Source organism: Megascapheus bottae, chromosome 5 (assembly GCF_031878675.1).
Source record: "Megascapheus bottae isolate mThoBot1 chromosome 5, mThoBot2.hap1, whole genome shotgun sequence".
NCBI classification, from domain to species: Eukaryota; Metazoa; Chordata; class Mammalia; order Rodentia; family Geomyidae; genus Megascapheus; species Megascapheus bottae.
Genome location: NC_143513.1, coordinates 82,651,090 through 82,668,747, shown reverse-complemented (window position 1 = coordinate 82,668,747; position 17,658 = coordinate 82,651,090). Strand labels below are relative to the sequence as shown.

At 38.5% G+C, this 17,658-nt stretch overlaps 1 protein-coding gene across 10 annotated transcripts in view; it reads left to right on the top strand.

The window, feature by feature from the left end:
* The window catches only part of Kmt2c (lysine methyltransferase 2C), a 203,292-nt gene that overhangs the window by 135,533 nt on the left and 50,101 nt on the right, over nt 1-17,658 (top strand). For 8 of the 10 annotated variants that reach the window (XM_090333583.1, XM_090333578.1, XM_090333584.1 and 5 more), the window contains 11 exons: nt 854-1,066; nt 3,276-3,404; nt 4,546-4,665; nt 5,072-5,220; nt 7,422-7,602; nt 11,672-11,776; nt 12,116-12,163; nt 13,002-13,130; nt 13,307-13,339; nt 13,438-13,557; nt 17,376-17,508. In XM_090333583.1, the coding sequence (XP_090189709.1) occupies nt 854-1,066; nt 3,276-3,404; nt 4,546-4,665; nt 5,072-5,220; nt 7,422-7,602; nt 11,672-11,776; nt 12,116-12,163; nt 13,002-13,130; nt 13,307-13,339; nt 13,438-13,557; nt 17,376-17,508 (1,360 nt within the window). The remainder of the gene's footprint in view (nt 1-853; nt 1,067-3,275; nt 3,405-4,545; nt 4,666-5,071; nt 5,221-7,421; nt 7,603-11,671; nt 11,777-12,115; nt 12,164-13,001; nt 13,131-13,306; nt 13,340-13,437; nt 13,558-17,375; nt 17,509-17,658) is intronic. The other 2 variants (XM_090333576.1, XM_090333579.1) reach the window with 2 other exon arrangements.

Sequence of the window (17,658 nt, the reverse complement as noted above, 5' to 3'; positions counted from 1 at the left end):
GAGGACCTTAATGCCTGGACTGGTTTTGAACTTAGATCCTCAGATTTCAGCCTCCTGAGTAGTTTAGATTACAGATGGGAGCCACTGGCACCCAGCTCGAAATTACATTTTATTGCTTGTATTTGATAGTGTCTATGTAAAACACTTCAATGGTTCAGTAATTGTTCCATTGAACACTATAGTTTTGCATATTAAACATTTTGTTACTATACATGATTATATCGTGCCTTGGTTTCCAGATGGGCTTCTAGAGTACACTTGTTTCTCTTACCTTTGGTCTTTTCTTTTTTTCCCCCCCTCTCTCGTTGGTGGTAGGACTTGAGCTGTTCAGCTCAAGGCTACTACCCCACCCCATGAGCCACAATGCAACTTCTGGTTTTCTGGTAGTTAATTGGAGATGAGTCTCACAGACTTATTAGTGCCTGGCTGGTTTTGAACCATGATCCTCAGATCTCAGCCTCCTGAGTAGGATGACAGGCACGAGCCACCACGCCCAGCTTACCTTTGGTCTTTTTTTAAATGAAAAACCTCATATCTCAGTGGCTGAAACATTGCTTTTACTTTCACTGTTTTCTTTATAAGTCCTTTCATGTAAACAGAAAGGCCAGAAAGTGCAATCTTCGTAATTGTGCCAGTATTCCCAGCTTTCATTAGTGCAATCTTTGTAATTGTACCAGTATTCCCAGCTTTCATTGAGTATTACCAAGTTGGTTATGCATGCATTTCATAGATAAATAAATGCTGTGTGGAATTAAAATTACCTTTCAGCCAGTAGCTTCTTTGATGTTTACTTTGGAACTATAACCAATTGGACCATCTTTTAAACTTGGTTTTGGGGGCCTTGTCATTTTAGATCCACCTAAGACATACACCCAAGATGGTGTGTGCTTGACTGAATCAGGGATGACACAGTTACAAAGTCTCACGGTAACAGTTCCAAGAAGAAAACGATCGAAACCAAAACTGAAATTGAAGATTATTAATCAAAACAGTGTAGCTGTCCTTCAGACCCCTCCAGACATTCAGTCAGAGCACTCAAGAGATGGTGAAATGGACGATAGTCGAGGTAATACTTAATTCTTTCCTGTTCAAAGCCAGTCCAGGCACAGAAGTCCAAGAGAGTCTTAGTCTCCACTTAATCACTAGGCAACTAGAAGTGGTGCTGTGGCTAAGGGGTAGGGCTGTAACCTTGAGCTGAAGAGCGCAGAATTCAAGTCCCACAACTGAAAACTGAAAATACATATATTGGGGTTGGGAGTTTGGCCTAGTGGTAGAGGACTTGCCCAGCATTCACAAAGACCTGGGTTCAGTTCCTTTATACCACATACATAGAAAAAGCCAGAAGTCATGCTGTGGCTCAAGTGGTAGAGTGCTAGCTGTGAGAATACCCAGTGACAGTGCTTAGGCCCTGCGTTCAAGAGTTGTGTCTCCCCCCCCCCCCCACCAAGTGTGTGTGTCTGTGTGTGTGTGTGTATTTTTTTTTCATGGATTAATTACATCTATATAAAGGAGTTCTTAACATTATAATAAAATTGGCCTCAAATATGCTATAATAAGAAAATATTCTTCAGAGCTGTTTCAGAAATACATAGTGTTTAAGATAATAAGGAACATGAATTAGTCATAAAATTTATTTGATAAACTGACTTCTTTTTTCAAGTTAAAACTTGTCTTTTGTCTTCAAGGAAAATCTTAGATGCTTTTGATTTTCCTAGTATTATAATAGCATCCTAAGACATGAACTGTCAAATTTTCTTAATTATGTTTCCTCCATTCAGTGAGTTGTTGTTGGTTGTTTTATTTTGTTTTTTAGTTGTTCTTTTGTTTTTGTTCTTTTGTTTTTGTTTTTTGCCTGAACTCAGGGCCTAGGCGCTGTCCCTGAGCTTCTTTTGCTCAAGGCTAGCCCTCTACCACTTGAGCTACAGTGCCACTTCTAGCTTTTTCTTTGTATGTGGTATTGAGGAATCGAACCTAGGATTTTATGCCTTCTAGACAAGCACTATACCGCTAAGTCACATTCCCAACATACATGTGTGTTTTTCTTTGAACATCTGTCACAAACCATGCATGCTAAGGATATCACTGTTAGTGAGAAAGACTTAACACATGTTTTCTTAGAGAAAATCACCCATTAGGGACACAAACTTCAAAAACTGATTAAAATGAAGCATGACATTGATTCATGGAAGTGGTGCTGTGGCTCAAGGGATAGGGTTGTAGCCTTGACCCGAAGAGCTCAAGGATAACATCTAGGCCCAGAGCTCAAACCTGGGCAGTCCCCCATCCCGAAAGAAGAAAAGGCTTACAAAGGTTCTTAATGTACTATCTTATTCCTCTTTTTTTTTTTTTTTTTTTTTTGCCCTTACGGTTAATCTCGTTACTGTATCTGTCTTTGTTATCTGGTATATTGTATATATGTTTATTTGTTTATTTGAATTAGGGAAGGGGTAAAACAAGATGACTGGGAGTGGTAACCCGTGTATACATTATCAAGACAGTTATCTTGTATAGGTATTAGGAATTCTTTAACTACAGTGATGATTAGAATGAAGCTTAGAGAGGAGTTGGGGAAAAGGCAGCAGTTAGGAAGGTAGCGAAAGAAAGACTTGCTATATTTAAGAAAACAATGTAGTTCATTATATTTAGAGTATGACAAAACTGGTGAGTTTATATGTGTCTTCCATAATGGGCCTTAGAATTTTGAGTTCATTATCAGGGTTTTGAGAAGATGTGAAAGGATTTAAAGCAGAAGATTGATTCATATTTACAGAATGATTATTTAAGAAACAGAAAGGGGTAAGCGCTGAGTCAGAGAAAAAGTCATAGCATTTTCTGGGCTGTCTTGCCCAGGGTACATTTCCAAGACTTTTAAATGATGATGGGTACTAGTGAGTCAGGGAGAAAGTTCATCTTAATTAATAATTTTGGATATGGTTTTTAGTAACTAGATAATATCTACTTATATCTGTGGTTAGAATTCAGAAGACAGTCTTGAGGTCTGGGACCTGAAGATACAAGCAAATGAGTGATTTGTAAAGTGCAAATTGATGTCCTTGAGTTTTTGTGTTTCCTCTTCCCTGATACTTTGCTTCATGGAGTATTCCCTATAGGAAGTAAAGCAGTGTGGTTCCCACAGTCATTGGCGACCACTTGTATCTCTTCTTTCCCAGCCTATTGTGACAAATAATCTGATGGCTTGGTGACCTTCTTACTTTATGTATCACCTGTGTATTGAACAGATTTTCCTATTTATTCTTCCATTTACTTCTTTCCAGAAGGAGAGCTTATGGATTGTGATGGCAAATCAGAATCTAGTCCTGAGCGTGAAGTTGTGGATGATGATACAAAGGGAGTGGAAGGAGCTGATGGCGCCAAAAAGAGAAAGAGGAAACCATACAGACCAGGTTGCGTTTCATATAACCAAAACATAGCCCGGTTAAGAATAACATCTACCGAGGACTTTAACTGCCGTCAAAACTCAGGACTAAGTACAGCATCTTAACAACTTTATAAAACCTGAATATACCTCTGTAATCCTAACTTTTCAGTAGGCTAAGGTTTGAGACTCACAGTTCAAAGCCAGTCTGGGCAGGACAATTTCTTGAGCTGTACCTCTCAGTTAACCACCAAAATGTCAGAAGTGGCTCTGTGGCTCAGGTGGTAGCATGGTAGTGTTGAGCACAAATGTTCAGAGACCGTGCCCAGGCCCTGAGATCAAGCCCCAGGAATGGCACCAAAAAAACTATTAGTGTCTATGCTGATGTTATAAGCAAGTATGGAGTATGAAATTGGACAAGGCAAGGTTCTTTCCTTGTTATCAATCTGGCTTTTTTTTCTTTTTACTATATTTTGAAAATACTAATGTCATAAGTTGTTGGCTTCCTTTTGATTATCAAAAGCTTGTAGTGCTGACTACCAAATAATCTTCTAATTATTATTTCACGTGTGTTTATATTTAACACATGTATATGGGGAGATTATCTCTGACTCAATGAGGAAATTGTGGCATTGAAGAGTTAAATACCTTGCCTAAATTTATTGAACAGAATTGCGTAGTCTGGCTCCAGGTTCTATGCTATTCATTGTACAATTCTATGCATCTCATGTCAAAAGGCCTTCATTCCATGGGAAAATTAGGTAGTCCCCTGATGTCATAGTAATCAGTTATTGATAATATCACCTAGTTTCATTTGTATCTTCTGTTCTTCTGTAAATGAACAGATCGTTCTGTTTATTATGTACAAATAACTTGTTTGTAGAGTAACTCATCTATCAAGCAGGCACCACCTACTGTGTAGTATTGACTGTGATTCATATAGAAGAGAAAATAGAAGCAGTTTTTTCTCTGTTCTAGGAAATTTTAATTCTCATTTGATTAGAGAGAACAATGGCATTGACATTTTTTACCTCTTCAGTTTTTCATAAAATGAAATTACTGATGTAGTCCAGACTGAATTTTAGAAAATAACAAGCCAAAGCTGTTTAATCTCAATGATTGTGGAGTTGAAATTAATGATCTGTTTACCCTATTTCTTTCTTCAATAGGTATTGGTGGGTTTATGGTGCGGCAAAGAAGTCGAACTGGGCAAGGGAAAACCAAAAGATCTATGATCAGAAAAGATTCATCAGGCTCAATTTCTGAGCAGTTACCTCACAGAGATGATGGTATAGTATTGATTTTGTTTCACACATTTGTCTTCATGTCTCCACTGGAAATAACTTAGAAATAATGCAGTTGTCACAACCTGATTACCTCTTATTAATCCAAGTGCCTGTAGACTCATGTATAGCGGTCATGTTTTATAAGGAAGTGGTTTAAATTCAGTAGGTTCTATTTCTTTTTTACTTTGGTTTTCCTTTCCTGAGACAAGGTCTAGCCCTGTAGCCCAGGCTGGGTTTGAACTCGTGTTCCTCCTCCCCCAGCCTCTCAGGGATGACCTCTCCCCTCCTTCTCCCTTGCAGCTACGGTTGTGTCTTCCTTACACTGTTCTCAAAAGCTCATTTTTTCATATGCTATTGTGTGTGTTGGTAAGCTTTAAACTTATTTTGTGTGGATTAAATGTTTTCATAGGTGTGTCTATTGTTGCGGGCTGGAGCGAACAGTTACCAGATACTTTAGTTGATGAATCTATTTCTGTTGCTGAAAGCACTGAAAAAATTAAAAAAAGGTACCGAAAAAGGAAAAACAAGCTAGAAGAGACATTTCCTGCCTATTTACAGGTAATATTTTGGTTTATATTTTACTATTTACTTTGTCTTCAGTCCAGTTTTAACTTTGTGAATTTTAAAAAATTTCATTCATAATTCATTAAAAATGTAATCATTTGGAATGAAATAGTTGCCCTCACCGTTACCTTCACCATATTTCGTTTACAGCGTCTTTGAAGAGTTAGTTATGTTACCATTTTGCTGTTTAAATGATTTTTGAAGAATTTCATTCTATTTTTTAGTTTTGTTTTATTTTTTTGTTGGCTGAGGAGCTTGAACTCAGGGCCTGGATCTGTCCCTGAGTGTCTCTCTCCCTCCTCCCAGTGTTTGTGTTTGTGGTACCAAGGAATTGAACCTTAAGCTTGGTGTGTGCAAGGCAAGCACTCTACCACTAAGCCATGCTCATGATCTCTGAGCCCTTTTGCTTAAGGCTAAAGTTCTTAGCTTTGAGCCAAGTGCTACTTCTGGTTTTCTGATGATTATCTGGTAATCAGTGTCTAGTGGACTTACCTGCCCAGTAAAATTGAAATCCTCAGATCTCAACTTTGTGAGAAGCCAGGATTATAAGTAAGAGCCACTGGCTCCTGATTAATTTTGCATTTTAATAATTATCTTGAGCTGTGTGCTGGTTGCTCATTCTTGTGATCCTAGCTACTCAGGAGGCTGACATCTGAGGACTGTGGTTCAGAACCAGCCTGGGCACAAAAATCCATGAGACTATGATTTCCAATTAACCATCAGAAAACCAGAAGTGGTGCTGTGGCTCAAGGGGTACAGTGGTAGCCTTGAGATGAAAAAGCACAGGGATAGGGTCCAGGTCTAGCCAGAGTCAAGCCTCACAACCAGCTAAATAAATAAAAATTATTATCTTGATTACATATTTTGCTAGGTCTTTGAATTTGCTTTCTCTTAGTGGTGTTTTCTTGAGGTTTTCTTTGGTACCATGGCTGTAGTGCTTTTTTATACTGTCTTTTGTGTTTTTTCTTTTTTTTAAATGTCTTTTGTAATGTAAGTACTTAGGCATAAGCCACCATTTCTTATGTATGGATTATGAGAGTGTTAAAATAATGTTTGCATTCTCAAAAGAATATTTCAGCCACATAATAGGGCATAAACTAAGAGCAGGGCTATTGGCTGGAAGAGGAGCGAAGGGGTCTTAGTGTTTTGTTTGTATTCAGTATCGATCTTTTTTTTAGAAGATGTGGGTCTTTTGAGAAGTTTTAGAGAGACAGGAAGTTAGTAGATGCAGCAGAAATAGGAGCTTCTGAGGTAGAACTGTGCCAGGTGGAGACAGGTCATATGAGCAGATGAGTGGAGCCCGCAGCTCAGTTAGTGCAGTGTACAGCGCTGCATTGTTGGATGCAGATTTGTGCTCAATATGAGATTACTAAATCTACCTGAAGTATGTAAATATTAAAACCGTAGATCAAAGTCTGGTGTTAGCCTCTGTAAGTAATCTATAAATATTAATAATATTCATAAAGCTTTAGTTTTGCTTATAATATGAATTAAGGTACTAATAGTACTGTAAATCTATCAGCTTCCAAATTTAATTACAGTTGAATCTTCCTCAATTGAATTATTATCTTCTAGTTGCTGGAAACACATTTGACATCATTGTGTGTTTAGATTTGTGAAATTTTATTTGTCTCGGGTAAAGGTACAACAAATCTTAATTTTTAAAATAAAGGAAATTTGGGCCAGGAAAGTGGCCTAGTGGCAGCATGCTTGCCTAACATACACAAAGCCCGGGGTTTGATTCCTTGGTACCATGCAAGCCTTGAGTAAAAGAAGCTCAGGGACAGTGTCCAGGCCCTGAGCTCAAGCATACATATATAAATAATTTAGTTAAACAAGTCAATACTCTTTTTATTTTTTGCCATTCGTGGGGCTTGAACTCATGGCGTGAGCACTGTCTTTGGACATTTTTTTGCTCAAGGGCAGTACTCTGCCACTTGAGCCATAGCACCACTTTCAGCTTTTTCTGAGCTTGTGGTACCGAGGAATTGAACCCAGGGCTTCATGTATGCGAGGTGAGCACTCTGCCACTAGACTTTGCTCCTGTTCCTTCTCCCATATTTTTACATTCAGTTTCTGCATTGTTAAATGCAAAGGTTTTGTGTCATTTCTATTTCCTTATAGCAGTGATTATTGAATATTACCTTCTTATCGATTTAGGCTAATAATTTTCTTGTGTGCTTATCCTTGCCTAGGAAGCTTTCTTTGGAAAAGATCTTCTAGATACAAGCAGACAAAACAAGCTCAGTTTAGATCATCTGTCAGAAGATGCAGGTCAGCTTCCATATAAGGCAAACCTGAATGCAGGCTTCTTGGATTCTTCCTTAGATCCACTTCTGAGTTCATCCTCACCTTCAGCAAAACCTGGAACTCAAGGTATGTGGTTTGGCTTATAGGGTTTTTTTGTTTTTTTTTCTTCCTCTGTGACTTTTCATTAAACCTTAGGGATGTTTGTGTTTGACCTTGTATGCATGTTTAACTCAGCTTTACCAGAATATAATTTATATTCCATAACTACAACTACATTAAGTTGATACTTTTGTAACCTTTTGCAAATTAATTTCACAGCATAAATACTAGTCCACATCAGGATAAGAAAGTTTATACTTTACTGAATTCAATGTAAGGAGGTGTAATTTGTCCAGAGTTAGAAATCTCCAGTTTTGGGAAACTATATTGGAAAAAAATGACATGATTTAAATAGTGACCATTTTCTTAAGCACTGGCCTGGATTGAAATGCAGTTGACTCTGCCTAATAGAAGGACCAGAGGACTGGGCTTCTTTAATCACCAGAAGCTGTCTTTTCAAGCCCTCCCTTCACCAGCTACCTTCAGCACTTGCAGTGAGGGATGATAGTTGTTTTAACTCCTTTACCACATTTAATCAATATCAGTTATGTTGCCAACTTGAGTAAATGGAAGACTTGTGAATCCTTCAAGGAGCGTTTTGTTAATACCATGACAAAAATTTTTTCTAAGAAAAAGAACTGAACTAGATGGTTGATACAGTGTGATACTTAAGACATTGATGTTATTTTTGCTCCTTTTTGATACTAACTTTACAAGAAGTTCAAAACTTGGAGGGCTAAAGCAGTACCATTTCAATACTGGAGCCAATGTCTTCCTTCTGTAGTCTTCCACTCTTTACCTTTACAAAGAAAACTTAACGAGTAGAAGTGCTTTTCCTTTTCATTTTATTCAATACAGCGCATTAGATCAATTCTAATCATTTGTTGGTAAGATAAAAAAGCTTACACTTTATAAACAGTTTTTTAAAAACCTTGAGGACTGCAGCTTTGAAGCCAGACCCTGCAGGAAAATTCAAGAGATTCTTAAATCACTAAAAATTATAGGTAGAGCTGTGTGCTCAAGAACACTAGCCTTGAGCAAAAAAGCTGAGGGACAGTTCTCTGGTCCCAGAGTTCAAGCCTTAATACTAGCACCAAAAGAAAAAAAATGTCATTACAGGCAAGGAGTGGAGCAGCTGGTAGAACTGGCAGGTGTGAGGCACCAAGTTCAGTTCTTCATATTGCTAATTTTTTTCTCATTTTTTATTGTAATTGATAGAAGGGTTACATTATATTCACTAGGTAGAAGGTGCATTACTTCACAAACATTGATACCCTTTCTCATGTCTTGGTCCCCATTCCCTTCCCCCACCCCCACCCCTCATCCTGTTTCCCCCCCTTCCCTATCCGATTTCAGTTAACCAAATATGCATATATACAATATATCAGATAACAAGGTAAAATACTGTAACAATATGAGATAAACAAGGGACAGCAAAAGAGATGAGAGATAACATAGTACATTAAAGACAATAATCATTCAAATTTTTATTGTTTCGTTTTGGTCTGTCTGTGTCTGGGCTTTGTCCCTGAGCTCTTTAGCTTAATGCAAGTCCTGTTCCACTTTGAGTTATAGCGCCGTTTCCAGTTTCTGGTGGTTAATTGGAAATAAGTCTCATGAACTTTTTTTAGTGCTCTGGTGGCTTTGAACCTTGATCCTCAGATCTCAGCCTCCTGAGTAGCTCAGATTACAGGCATGAGCCATCAAGCCATCACACCCATCTCCAAAAATATTTTTAGTGTTACAATTTATGTAGTAGAATTCTGTTTCTTTAAAGTTCCATGACCTCTTAAAGAATTAGGGACAATTTCTTTCACATACACTGTTACCTACACAATAGTTGTCTTGAAGCTCTTTTTTTTTTTGGTTGGTCATGGGTCTTAAACTCTAGGCCTAGGTGCTGTCCTTGAGCTCCTCAGCTCAAGGCTCGTGCTGTACCATTATGAGTTGCGGTGCCACTTTGGGTTTTCTAGTGATTAATTGGAAATAAGAATCTCACAGACTTTGATGCCCAGGCTGGCTTTTGAACCATGATCCTCAGATCTCAGCCTCCTGAGTACAGGTGTGAGCCACCAGCACCCAGCTGCTCTCTGAATTTTTTCATTTAAAATTTTAGATTATTGATAACTTCTCTTTGAGAAATGTTTGGGTGCTAGGTAATTGTTCTTTTGGAACTTAGGACTTGGGCACTGTTCCTGAGGTTTTTTAATTTCTATTTTTTAATTATTATTCAAGACTAGTGCTCTCCCACTTGAGCCACAGAGCCACTTCCAGCTCTTTAAGATGATTAGCTGGGGACCAGTCTCACAATGTGGCCTTTGAACCGTAGCCCCCAGATCTCAGCGTCCCAGGTACCTGCGTTTGCAGTTAGGTGCCACTGTCACTTGATACACAATGGGTTTTGCCCGTTTTTTTTCTTAAGTTAAACAGGCTTGTGGTGAATTAAAATGTTCAGTTTTCTGGGTTTTGTTTTTGTTTTGCTTAACTCTTTTTCTCAACTAATGCTGTTATGCCCCAGGCTTGTCTGTAGTACAGTGATTCTCCTGCCTAAGTTCTGAGGTAATAGGTATGGGCCACTAAAGCTATCCTAAATGAGAGTTGCAGTGTATTTTTTCTACCTGAATAGGTTGCAACCCCCAGAGTTCTCTTTCTCTGTTCCATTCCACCCTTCTCTCTCCCCCTGGCCCCCAGCCTAAACTCAGGGCCTGGGCACTATCCCTGAGCAGTTTTGCTCAAGGCTAGAGCTCTGCCACTTGAGCCCACAGCACCACTTCAGCTTTCCCTGTGTGATGCTGAGGACTTGAACTTAGGACGTTATTCAATCTAGGCAAGCACTCTACCACTAGGCTACGCTCCTGAGTCCAGAATTCTTTCACTTTCATTTCTCACATGTTACATCTTACACATCCACAAGTCTGTCTATCCCTCTAAATATATCCAAAGCTTTCCTCTTCTTACCTCACCTCACCTTTCCCTACCACGACAGCACCAGTGCTCACCATGTCTCGCTAGCCGCAGCAGAGAAGTTTGTCCACACCCTCCTTCAGCATTCACTATTGTACACACATCTTTCGTGCACCCTGACACATGAGAGTAAACTAATCTTCACTGTCATTTGCATAATTGTGCTTGTTTTGCTTGATTTTTACATATTTCAAATGATGTGTTTAACAAGTGTTCAAAAAGGGAATCTATATACAGTCACTGGCACTTAGTTTTTAGAACAAAATCAAAATTAGGCTAAGGGTGTATATATCATAGATACATATTAATTTATGAAATAAAACATGTCTATAGTGTCATAGGTTTTTTCTTTCTTTTTATTTTTTTTTGCCAGTCCTGGGCTTGAGCTCAGGGCCTGAGCACTGTCCTTGGACTTTCTCAAGGCTAGAGCTCTACCACTTGAGCCTCAGCACCACTTCCGGCTTTTTTCTATGTATGTGATACCAAGGAATCAAACCCAGGTCTTCATGCATGCGAGGCAAGCACTTTAACCACTAGGCCAAACTCCCGGCCCCAGTGTCATAGGTTTTTATGTGTATGTAGTTATGTTTATATTTCCATATATAATTTTTTTTTGCTTTGTTTCTTTTTTTCTTTTTTTTTTTTTTTTTTTTGTGCCAGTTTTGGGCTTGAGCTCAGAGTCTGAGCACTGTCCTTGGACTTTCTCAAGGCTAGAACTCTACCACTTGAGCCTCAGCACCAGTTCTGGCTTTTTTTCTATGTATGTGGTACCAAGGAATCAAACCCAGGTCTTCATGCATGCGAGGCAAGCACTCTACCACTAGGCCAAATTCCCAGCCCCTTTGCTTTATTTCTTAAAGGGCTCAATTTCTTTTCGTGTCAGTGTCTCTTCATTCTAAATTTCAGGTTGTCACTATCAGTCACAAAAATGGTTAAAATTTTAAGGTTTTTTTTTTTTTCTTGTTGTTGTGCCTTTGCCTTTAGAAGTGGTGATCTTGTGCTTCTATCACTTGTTCTTGCTGTAGCAACTACTAAGCTTGAGGTATTCAGTAAATAAGTAGTTGATCCAGGGAGCCACTTTAGAATTTAATGTCTAAGGAAATACTGAAGTTTTATCCTTAACTATATTTAGGTACTGCTGATGACCCATTAGCTGATATTTCTGAAGTCTTAAACACAGATGATGACATTCTTGGAATAATCTCAGATGACCTTGCAAAATCAGTTGATCGTTCAGGTATATATGCATATTGATTGCCTGATTTTGTTGTATAATGTGAGTGGTGCATGGGTGTGGAAGTTTAGACTTTGTGTGATTCTCACCACCAAAGTGGGTTTTGTTTTTGTTTTGCTTGTTTTGCTTTTTTACTTGGTCAAAGAACTCACCATTTGAGTCTTTCTTGGCTTCCCTGCTTGACGAGGGGTCCTTGTTAGTTAATCCTCTGTTAACTTTTCTATGGGGTCTTTGAGGCATGTTGCCTTGGGTTTGCTGCACTGCATTTCCTCTTGGTGTGCGTTCTCCCTCCCTTCCTGTCCCTGTGGTAATCATCCATTTTATTTGGTTTGGGTCTTGTAGGTCTTGATTTATGCACTTTCCAGGTTGGGAGTTCACCTTTCCCATTTGGTAAGAACTGAGCAATGGATGACCGCTGACTAGAAGTAGTCTTTATTAAGTTGAAACAGCCTGAGGTGCATGCATATTTGTTAGTAGTGCTAATTTGTCACTAATCCATACTTGGCTTTATCCTTTTTGTGTACAGCTAGAAAGTATAGTATACTGCCTACTGTGCTTTCAGTAACTTTCGTTGTAAATTTAGTGGTTTTTTTTTTGCATTAATATGTAGTTTATATTACTCAAACATTAGTTTCTAATAAGATTCAATGTAAGCAACTTAATTTTGACTCTTTGAATACATATTGATACAGCATGAAATTATGATAGATGGATCAAGTGTGACTAGCGAATATTTTAGCAAACTAGAGAATATTTTAGAAAACAATTTATAATTGGAATTATTTATAAAGAATGTTAAAAGCTACCTACTCTACTCATTTTTAATCAACTTTTATCGAACGTATGTATCCCTTCTGTATATTATATGTATTGTGGCACATCAAAATTGAGTTGTACAAGGGAAATTCTCTTTTACAAGTTGGAAGAATTTATATAATTTCATTGCCTCCTGTCCTAATAAGGGGTTTAGGTTAATCTTGCTAGAATCGCCAAGCTTTCCAAATGTCTTTTGATTTTGCAATAAATTACTTTGATGTAAGGGTAAGTTTGGGTAGAACCTAAGTTCTTAATGCTTTCTACTTTATAGACGCTTCAGTTATAAAAATCTAGACTGATTCAGAACCGTAACAACCCTCATTGACCTATTTGAATCATGTATTATATGTTAACGCACATGGATAGTGTTGTACATTCTGAGTTCATCTTTTTATTTATTTTGCTCTTCTAGATATGGGTCCTGTTGCTGGTGATTCTTCCTCTTTACCTCAGCCAAGTGTCAGTCAGAGTTCACGACCATTAAGTGAAGAGCAGCTAGATGGGATCCTCAGTCCTGAGCTAGACAAAATGGTCACAGATGGTAAAATATTTGCCCTACATCTAGGCTTTCTAAAAGACATGAGTAAATATGACTTTCAAAGATTTCTGCATGCTTACTTGTAATTTAACTTCTGCATTCATAATTTCAATATCAAATGCTGTTTTCTATCAGCACTTTGAATTTTTAGTTGTTAATATTTCTTTTTTTAATTATAGGAGCAATTCTTGGAAAGTTATATAAAATTCCAGGTATTTGTGTTCTGAATTTTTAGTTTCTAAAAATGACATTTTCCATACTAAGTCTCCAATGGTTTCTTAATTTTGTTTCTGTTATTATGTTATCCCAGAGCTTGGAGGAAAGGATGTTGAAGACTTGTTTACTGCAGTACTTAGTCCAGCCACCACTCAGTTAACGCCATTACCACAGCCTCCCCCTCCGCCACAGCTGTTGTCAATGCACAATCAGGGTATGTTACAGCTAAGAAAAAAAAAAAAGGATACAGGGGTTGGGAGTTTGGCCTAGTGGTAAGAGTGCTTGCCTAGCATGCACAAAGACCCAGGTTCAATTCCTCGGTACCACATACATAGAAAAAAGCCAGAAGTGGTGCTGAGGCTCAAGTGGTAGAGCCCTAACTTGAGAAAGCCCAAGGATAGTACTCAGGTCCTGAGTTCAAATCCCAAGACTGGCCCAAAATTTTTTTAAGCTCTTTTTTAAAAAATGCATAAAGCTAGAAGTGAGCTATAGCCCCAAACTCAAAAGATTAATAACAGCACCCAGGTCCAGCTCTCGTTATCTGATTTATTATTTCTTGCCTTGTTTGTTCCCCAATGCTTATTATTTTAATGGTTATGAACTCTTCTGCATCTCTCTAGTTCTCAGCATGTAAAAATGATTTACCTTTTCTGTAAGTATGCATTTTAGAGTATGTATTGAGTTATTAAGAAAATTACTTCATTGTTCACTCTCACTTCTAGAAAAGCTGAGGGTTTTCTGTTCTTGTTGGTTGGCTTGTTTTTTGGCTCGAAGCTGTAAGCTGAGTGATAAGGTTGCATGTGCCCTACATTTACAATCCAAGCATTGTATTTTGTTTTTTTCTTGCCTTTTTTTTTTTTGTTGTTTTTTGCTAGTCTTGGGGCTTGAAATCAGCGCATAGGTGCTGTCCCTGAACCTTTTTGTACTCAAACCTAGAGATGTACCACTTGATCCACAGTGCTACTTCTGGTCTTTTCTGAGTAGTTTATTGTAGATAAAAAGTCTCATGAGTGGACCAGGAGTTTGGCCTAGTGGTAGAGACCCAGGTTCAGTCTAAGCTGAAAGTGGTGCTATGTTAGAATACTACCACTTAAGAGAAGCCAAAGGACAGTGCCCAGGACTGACACCCCCCGCCCCCCCCCCCAAAAAAAAAAAAAACAAAAAAACAGTCTCATAGGCTTTTCTGTCTGGGCTGGATTTGAACCAGAATCCTTAGATCTCAGCTTCCTGGATAGCTGGATTACAGAGGTGAGCTACTGGCTGTATCATACATTCATTATGCAAATATATAGCTAGTTGACTTATTGTAAGATTTAATTGAAGCTAAGCATTAAAATCGCTTAGATCACAGTGTTCTTTTTTTTGTTTGTTCTTTTTTTTTTTTTTGCCAGTCCTGGAAACTGAACTCCTGGCCCCCTGCAGTGTTCATATTTGAAAGAATAATGCTTATGGGTTATTTTTTTAAGCAGGATTAGTATTTAGATTTCAGAGCTTCATGCATACTAGACAGGCACTGTACTATTTGAGCCACAGCCCTTTAAGAGAACATTACCAATTTAGGGTAAAGCATGATCTGTTGTATGTGGGCTGACACTTAGAATAAAGAATTGACAGCTTTGCCAGACCTCAGGGAGAGAGGCTGTTTGCATTTTCCTTCCAGGATGTGAACCAATGAAGACCTCACACCAATGAATTGCTCTGAGCTGTCTGTTAGATTTTTTTGACAAGATGGCTCTGAATCAATATTGGACATAAATTTGAGACAAAATAGTTTGTTTTGTTTGGGGTTCATTTTCAGCATAGGCTTCATGTAAAGATACTGCAGTGATAATCAAAAGGAAGACATGGGCATGCGAAATAATGAAATTAGAATAAGTAGTGTTATGCTATCAAATGCAGAAAGATGGGAGGTAGAGGGAGAAAATAGAATGAATTTAACCATATGTAAGCCAATCTGGCTAAAAGGAGAATGCCATAAACTTTAACCCATGTGATTCTCATCCTCAGACCTTCAGAATAGCTAGGATTATAGGCGTGAGTCACTAGCACCTGGCCTATACTGATTTTTGGCTGTCCGTGTTGTTGTGACTCACAGCAGTTGTAATGAGTGAAGCTACTGATGCATAGTAGTGAGTGCTCCTGCAATACACTATAAAGAGATAGAAATTGTCCTTTAATTAATTGTTCTACTTCCCAGATGTAACACGGGTATGATCACACACCTTGTTCCTTATCTTCCTCCATTTCAAGATTTTGTATGTGTGAATACGATAGGCCAAGGTGCTGGGTGAGGACGTCGTACCCATTTTGTGTTGGTCAGTGCAGACAGGCTGTGATCTCTGGAGGACTGTGTTCATCCTTGGGAGGGAGCGTCAGAGGACTGTGCAAGAGATAGCAGTTGTTCCCGGTGGAGTCGCTCCAATAGGAATGTTACGAGAGTGAGGCAGAGTATGGTGGGGGCATTGACAATGATACAGAAAGTGGTAAAGGGAAATTTCAAAAAAGATGAAGGTTAGTAACTTAATGTCTCTTTAAGTAAACGTTACATGAAGTAATTTTTCAGTTCTTAAAATTAGTCATGAGTCATGCTTCCAAAAAATTTTTTTCTTTTTTTTTTATTGTAATTAGTAAAAGGGTTACATGATATTTGCCAGATAGAAGGTGCATTAATTCACATACATTGATACCCTTTCACATGTCTTGGTCCCCATTACCCTCCCCCCCCCAAAATTTATTTTCATAAACTAGTATTGACTATGTTGGTCGATTTGTGGTAGAAAACGAAGAAATGAATCTTACTTAATTGATGAGTCTAATCTGGTGGTATGTGCCTGTAATCCCAGCAGTCAGGAAGCAGAGCTGAGTGATGCACAGTTGAAGGCCAGCCTCCACTGGCCTTCCTAACACCAGTTCTTCACTATTCCGTCATCATGATTAAAAGATGCTTGCTTTTTATTTCTGTGTTCTTGAACAGTGTTTTCTTAGAGTCTTTTTTTTGGGGGGGGGGTGGAGTTTGAACTCTGGCCTGGGCGCGGTCCCTCAGCTCATCAGCTCCATGCTGCTGTCTTACCCCTGGGCCTGGGCACTGCCCCTGAGCTCTTCAGCTCAAGGCTAACACCCTACCCTTGAGCCAAGCCCCACTTCCCATTTTATAGAGGTAATTGGAAATATCAGTCTCAGTTTTGTGCCGGGGCTGGCTTTGAACCTTGATCCTCAGATCTCAGCCTCTTGAGTAGCTAGGGTTACAGACATGAGCCACCCCGCCCAGCCAATTTTTCTTTTAATACTGGAAGTCTTTCTCAGGCTTGTTCTTTCACCTCCATTTGGTCTCCTTTCTTGTCTATTGCTATCTGGTAGTCTGCTATTCTTTCCCAGAATGACAATGCTTAGAATACTTACATATAATGTAGTGCTTAGTCCTTGGGCTTTACAAACCTTAGTTGTGCCCAGCTTCTTTGAGTCTTTTTAAAAAAAAGAGTAGTCACAAAATAAGCTCCTTTGTTAGGTTTCTGTGTGGATACACATGTAATTTATCTAAAACTCTTAGATAACACTTGTCATTAGGGAAAGATTCAGTGAGATGGCAGTTCTTGTTAAAGCTTCACGACTGGGCTTGTTCTCACTTTTGCTATTGTTTATCCTAATTACATGAAGGATATTTGCCATGTTTCCTAATAGAACCTGCTTCTTGCAGAAGTTGAGTAGAAGCAGAATCAAACTCTTTCAGGAAATTATGAGTCACGAGACCTTGTCATTGTAGAATCCTGATCTTGTTGGTCCACTCTAATATTTGGAAGGAAGAGCCTGTTTAAGGTGCTTGAAACTTTGTCTGCACATGTCATTCAGTCCCAGGGTTCTGTGTGTACCCAGTGCTGTTGTCTTCCCAAACTGGTTACAGTTCTCACAATGGTAGAGACCAGACTTCAAAATGTAATGTTGGAAAAAATAGCACATAAGTTTATCTGTATTTCAGCTATTTGTTCTTTTTGAATAAATAATATGTAAGCTGAATTACTTATTTCTTTTTTGTAGATGTTTTTTCCCGGATGCCACTCATGAATGGCCTTATTGGACCTGGTCCTCATCTTCCACATAACTCTCTGCCTCCTGGCAGTGGATTGGGGACTTTCCCGTCTCTACCCCAATCCCCTTACACTGATGTCAGGTATTTAAAACTAAGCCTTACTTAGTTTGGAATTAAATCATACTAACTTCTGTTGTACCTTTGAATTGTTACATGTGGTATTAGTGTACGTTATATTGATTGTCATTTTGGCTCGAATCATTCAACGTGTTATTTTAACTATATTGTCAT